General features: G+C 36.7%; 1 protein-coding gene across 1 annotated transcript; it reads left to right on the forward strand.

Annotated features, from left to right (window-relative positions):
- Window positions 1–4,368: 4,368 nt before the first annotated feature.
- Window positions 4,369–6,144, forward strand: LOC11436379 (glycine-rich cell wall structural protein). The gene has a single exon (XM_039828023.1). The coding sequence runs from the start codon at window positions 4,369–4,371 to the stop codon at window positions 6,142–6,144; it is 1,776 nt and encodes a 591-aa protein (XP_039683957.1).
- The last annotated feature ends 578 nt before the right edge of the window (window positions 6,145–6,722 follow it).

Here is a 6,722-nt window from a genome sequence, read left to right on the forward strand (position 1 = left end):
TTTGATGAATGAATCCACGCAGCTTTTTCTTCTTTCTGAGTGGAAATTGAATTATTTAATGTTTTGTAATCAAATCCACTCACTCGCTCAACATATAAATTAAGAAAAATGAATGAATTCAAAAGAATCTATCTATTTTCAACGAGTAGTCGGCAACTTTTGGAAGGGTAAGACAGTAATGTGAAAAAATAAAATTAGGGTCATGCTAAAAAGTGCACCAAGGCACTAGTTAAGAATTCAAAATTAGAAATGATTGATGGATTTGGGTAGGAAAAGTTACTTTTTGTTGTTTCAATGTGTTAAATGCATAATTTTTAAGATAAAGTTTCAATTTTTAAATTTCTTGTTAGCATTTTCCATAAAATAATTGTTGATTCTTCGCACACTAAATTCTTTGTGTGGATCGATGAATTGCTTGTTGAGATACCAATCCAAGAAAATTGCTCTTTTAACTTCCAAATTTTCTTTCGGTCACGCAGCAATGAATAAGTTGCCCCAAAGGTAGTTAATTGCTGTTTCACAAGAACAATTTTTTTTAAAGGTACTATTAAAATAATTAGGCAAAATACCTCTTTTAGTTTTTAAGTTTGAAAAAGTACCAGTTAATCTTTTAAGTTTTAAATAACTTCTTTAAGTTTTTATAAGATTCAAATACGTTTTTTTTTTTTATTTTTAAGTTTGAAATAGGCCATTTAAATTTTTAATTTAATGCATTTATTTGAAGTTTTTTAAGTTTTTATATTTTAAATAGGTCATTAAAAGGATGATAAGGACCTATTTGAAACTTAAAAAATTTAAAGGATTAATCCGATATTTTTGTCAAATTTAAAGGATCAAAAGAGGTATTTTGCCAAATAATACTATGAGATTATTTTATTCCCTTAAATTAGTTGATTTTTGGATCGGATACCGAGTTTTGAAAAAAAAAAATTATATCATGAGTTTTTTGAATTTTTACTAGTTAATTACATCATGTATGCCGTGTTCATGTAAACTAAAATCTTGAGAATAATCCCAACACCGGGCAGCTATGCTTCTCAATAGATGTGTGGGATATCCAAGTGGGACAAGAATGAAGATGATAGAAGAATCCATTAATAATAATAATAACTAACTTGAGAAATTACTGTGTTCAACGACACTTTGTTACGGTGTTTTTTTTTCTTTCCTATGTATAGTTTCGATCTGGAACGGTAGTAACTTTGTTTGATGCCAAACAACATCTAACTGTCATTGGAGACAATTTAGTCATTTTAGGATGGCTGGGAATTTTTTTAAAGCCCAAGAGCAATTTTCCAATCCAAGTTCTACTTCTATTCACAAAAATAAAATATATTAACATCAGTCTAGAAGTCCTAACTCAATCGACAAATATCAAAATGGTAAGGTCGAACGTCATGACTCGAGTTCGAACCCGAAATCTTACAATTGTGTATGTGAGTTTAATTTTAGAGATTTGCCCCACTTCATCTAAGCCAAAAAAAAAAATATATTAACATCAAATACAGAAAATACATCGTGGATTGAGAAAAACAAAGTTGCTACAGTTTTTTCTTGAGTGGAAATTGAATTATTTAACGAGTGACAAAGTAGTTTAGTGACAGTGGCATACAAAAAATACTGGTCACATCTCACAATCCCAAATAAATATCATTTAGCCGCGAATACAAAAATACACATCATTTAAATAGTTTCTTTAAGTAGATTTTCTTTAGTGAGCTTTGGTTTAGTTTATGTTTTGTAACAAATAATTTAGTTTATAGTTTATTAACAAGTTTTTCTTATTAGTTTATAGCTTTCACATTTTCTCTCATTTTTAACCTTATTATTTTTTTTTTAACCTTTTGTAAAGTAAATAGCACCCACTAACTCAAATCACACGGGCACGTTGTTACTACTCCCTGCAACCTTCTTCAGCATGATAAATAATGCATGCAAGAACCATAACAACGTAAAAGAAAAAGCAGAAGTGGAGCACAAATAATTACATCAACGTTAAACTTAAAAAGCTTTTGCCACGACACATGGTGGCGCAAAAACAATGAAATGGTGGCATATAAACTGAATCAGTGGAGAGGAGAGGGTGGTCCGATATGGTGTGGTGCGGTGCTTGCAGGATGGCCGTAGTTGTGCTTAATTCTGAAATTCATATTTTTTTTTTGTTAGAGTTGGGAATGAAAGAAAGAAGTGAGGAAGTGAGGGAGGGGATTTGATCTAGAATTCACATTATTTTTTATTTTAGTTTATAATGATTTTTTATACATTTGAAATAAAATATATTTAAAATTATATAATTATGTTCTTTTATGTTAATTTTTTCTAACAACTGCTTAATTTATCAAACACTTTAATTTCAATTATTTAGCCTTTCAACTATAAATCATAATTTATAAATTATCAACCATATCTGTCAACTTTTGTGTTATTAGTTAACTTAGAGAGAGTATTAGTAAGAGAGTGTTGATAGCTCTCCTCTAGCTTATAACTTAATTTAATCAAAAGGAGCAACTAGTTTTCATTCTTGTTTTATCAAGTAGCACGATGACTAGAAATTCACCTATTAAATCGAATAAATGTGAAGTTGGGTATCGAAGTTCGAACTCAAATCCATACATATATTATGCAATTTTTCGACAATTAAGTTAAGTTCACTGGACTAACTAGTTTCCATTCCACCACTTTACAATAAACACACAAACGATGAGGTATATGAACAAGATTAAACTGCACGAGTAAGCCAAGAGCAACATAAGCAAGCAAGGAATAGTCCTATTTCAATAAATACCAAAAACAGAGTCCTATCTCGATAGATATATGTTTCTATGTTTTTAGTTGCTGATAGTTGCCTTGTTAAGTATTAAAACTTAATCATAAAATTTAATCTAAGTGCTAAATCTTAACTAGAATCAATATATACATCATTGAGTTGTTCCTAGTTTGACAATTGTTGCCAAAAAAAAAAAAAAAAAAAAACTTCGTTGGATTGAGAACCACGCGTGCCGTGTTCAATACACTTGACATTTTTGACAAACGCACTATAAATATATATTTTTTGATGATGAAGCGCATTAGCAGTATAACTGAGTGAACGAATGACAACATACTGGTTGATGATCTTGCTTGGCAATGTCAAACAGCTCAGGAGTGGTGCATGCATGTAATAATCCTTTTTTTTTTATACATATGAATGAATTGTAACTAATAGAATTCATTCTCATGAGTGTTTCATTATGCTCTAATGTGTATTTATACGATGATATTGTCTTGGACCTTAAGTATCTCTAACTTAGGCATCAAGTATCTTGGACATCAATATATCTAACTTGTGCCTCAATTATCTCTAACTAATATTATCAACATTTGATTCATATGATCATTTTACTTGCTCAAAAGCACTTCAATGATATGATAAATTATCTCTTCCACCTTAAATCTCTTGGAAGAAAACTTTGTCATCTATCATACCCGACTCAAGAGATTAATCTCTACAGTTGTGCGTAGAGGAGGATACCTGATTCACAAAAAAAAAAAATCATTTTACTTAAAAAAAATTCTTTAAGATTCATAATCATATGATCATTTTACTTAATAACTTTTTTTACGGGCTAATGATTTTTATATTTTTTATGTTTTCTATTTTTAGGTATAAAATTAAATAATGTTAAAAAAAATTACAATATTTCAAAAAAAAACAAATTATAACTTTTTAAATATGATTTTTATGTACCAATTATTGTGAGGAAAATGCTAACCGGTTTCTTTTGACAAAAAAATGTGCTAATTAATCTTAAACATTTGCTAAGAATACAAATTTAAAACAGGAAAAAAAATTCTAAACTTTCCAAAATATCAAATAATTTTTGTAAATGTTTTCAACTTTTATTTTTCAAATGACCTAAATTATCAAAATCTTTATTTTGAAATGAAAGAGGCATCATCATGGACACGTTTTTTTTAGTGGTTTGTTGATCCTTATAATGGAGGATCAAATGTGCACTGTGCTAACGATTAATAATACTGATGGAACCCTTAAAAAAAAATATTGATGGTATCCGTAAAATAAATTTGATCGCAGTTCATATTGACACGTACTATTTAAGTGTTCACAATGCATGTCGGCATATGCACTAAATCAAGTTGGTAATTTCTGTGCAACTAAAGGTTGCAAACGTGGCTATAAACTACTCCTAAAAGCATGTAGAAATTCGTCAAACTTTAGTGCTAGTCACTACATCATTAACATCATATGTTCAAAATTATCCTATAAATAGAAATGTTTGTCTGATAACCAATCCAACTACATTCTTTTACAAACAAATTTTTTCTTGTGATACATTATATCGTTAATACTACCACTTGCACAACATTATGTCTAAGCTTTCACGTAATGTTATAATGCACGTTGTTTTATTAACCATAATAATCACTGGAATAGTAGATGGAAAAAAAGTTAAAAATTGTGGCGGTAGAGGAAAAGATAGAGGAACAAAAGGAAGCGGTGTTGGTGCTGGGGGAGGTGTAAGTGGAGGTGGTGGAGGAGGAGTTGGTGGTGGTGCTGGTGGAGGTGGTGGAGGTTTAGGAGGAGGAGTTGGTGGAGCCGTAGGAGGAGGTGCTGGTGGTGGTGGAAGCGTAGGAGTTGGTGCTGGTGGAGGTTTAGGAGGAGGAGTTGGTGCTGGTGGAGGTTTAGGAGGAGGAGTCGGTGCTGGAGGAGGTGTAGGTGGAGGTGCTGGAGGAGGAGTTGGTGGTGGAGGTGGTGCTGGTGGAGGTTTAGGAGGAGGAGTTGGTGGAGCCGTAGGAGGAGGTGCTGCTGGTGGTGGAAGCATAGGAGTTGGTGCTGGTGGAGGTTTAGGAGGAGGAGTTGGTGGTGGTGCTGGTGGAGGTTTAGGAGGAGGTGCTGGAGGGGCCGTAGGAGGAGGTACCGGTGGAGGAGCACGTGGAGGTGTAGGAGGAGGTGGTGGAGGTAGTGCTGGTGGAGGTTTAGGAGGAGGTGTTGGTGGTGGTGGAAGCATAGGAGTTGGTATTGGTGGAGGTTCAGGAGGAGGAGTTGGTGGTGGTGCTGGTGGAGGGGCCATAGGAGGAGGTGCCGGTGGAGGTGTAGGAGGTAGTGCTGGTGGAGGTTTAGGAGGAGGTGCTGGTGGTGGTGGAAACATAGGAGTTGGTGCTGGTGGAGGTTTAGGAGGAGGAGTCGGTGCCGGTGGAGGTGCTGGAGGAGGAGTTGGTGGTGGTGCTGGAGGGTCCGTAGGAGGAGGTGCCGGTGGAGGAGCACGTGGAGGTGTTGGTGGAAGTGCTGGTGCAGGTGGAGGTTTAGGAGGAGGAGTCGGTGCTGGTGCTGGAGGGTCCGTAGGAGGAGGTACTGGTGGAGCCGTAGGAGGAGGTGCTGGTGGTGGTGGAAACATAGGAGTTGGTGCTGGTGGAGGTTTAGGAGGAGGAGTCGGTGCCGGTGGAGGTGCTGGAGGGTCCGTAGGAGGAGGTGCCGGTGGAGGAGCACGTGGAGGTGTTGGTGGAAGTGCTGGTGCAGGTGGAGGTTTAGGAGGAGGAGTCGGTGCTGGTGGAGCCGTAGGAGGAGGTGTTGGTGCTGGAGGAGGAGCACGTGGAGGTGTTGGTGGAGGTGTAGGAGGAGGTGCTGGTGCTGGTGCAGGCGTCGGTGCTGGTGGAGGTTTAGGAGGAGGTGCTGGTGGAGCCGTAGGAGGAAGTGTTGGTGCTGGTGGAGGAGCACGTGGAGGTGTTGGTGGTGGTTTAGGAGGAGGAGTCGGTGCTGGAGGAGGTGTAGGTGGTGCTGGTGGTGGAGCCGTAGGAGGAGGTGCAGGTGGAGGAGCACGTGGAGGTGTTGGTGGAGCCGTAGGAGGAGGTGTTGGTGCTGGTGGAGGTTTAGGAGGAGGAGTCGGTGTTGGTGGAGGTTTAGGAGGAGGTGCTGGTGGAGGCGTAGGAGGAGGTGTTGTTGCTGGTGGAGGTGCTGGTGCTAGCGGAGGTTTAGGAGGAGGAGCTGGTGCTGGAGGAGGTGTTGGTGGAGGTGTTGGAGCCGCAGGAGGAGCTGGCGCTGGAGGAGGTGTAGGAGCTAGTGGCGGTGCACGAGTAGGTGTAGGAGCGGGTGGAGGTGGAGGGGCAGGTACTAGTAGTACAAGAGGAAGTGGGCCACAAATTTAAAGTTGGTATATGTGGAGAGGTATTGGCTTCAATTATGTACTAGAGAGCCTGCTTAAAAAAATATATGTACTAGGGATGGTTGTACAATTGAATGAATAAATGGTGAAATTGTTGTAGATAAAGCTTGAAAATAAAAGTGATTTAGCGATATTGTAAGTTGTCAAGTATTAGAGGTATCTTTAACTTCTATAGTTCTTTTGTTGTTGAAAGAATTAACTTCTATAGTTGAAGTCTCTATATTGTGATGGAAACATCACATGCTATTGTAATAGAAACATCATGCTTGATGTAAAACAATATCAATAATTACGAGATGTTACATTAAAATCGGTTATGCTCTGTCATAAGAGAAAAATGTGCTAATTAAACTCATGCATATTTCGATCTCGATAATAAGAATTAAAAAAATTATCTCACACTTTTTTTCTTAAGTTGGTTACTATCATTTATTTTTATTTATATAATTAATAATTTTTTTCTATATGTATATAATTAATAAGTTTCTTTTGATAAATGTACATAATTAATAAGTTATTTCCTCCTACTTTATTTGCTTCTTTTCGGTACAATACTTTATT

This window comes from Medicago truncatula, chromosome 7 (assembly GCF_003473485.1).
Source record: "Medicago truncatula cultivar Jemalong A17 chromosome 7, MtrunA17r5.0-ANR, whole genome shotgun sequence".
Taxonomy (NCBI): Eukaryota; Viridiplantae; Streptophyta; class Magnoliopsida; order Fabales; family Fabaceae; genus Medicago; species Medicago truncatula.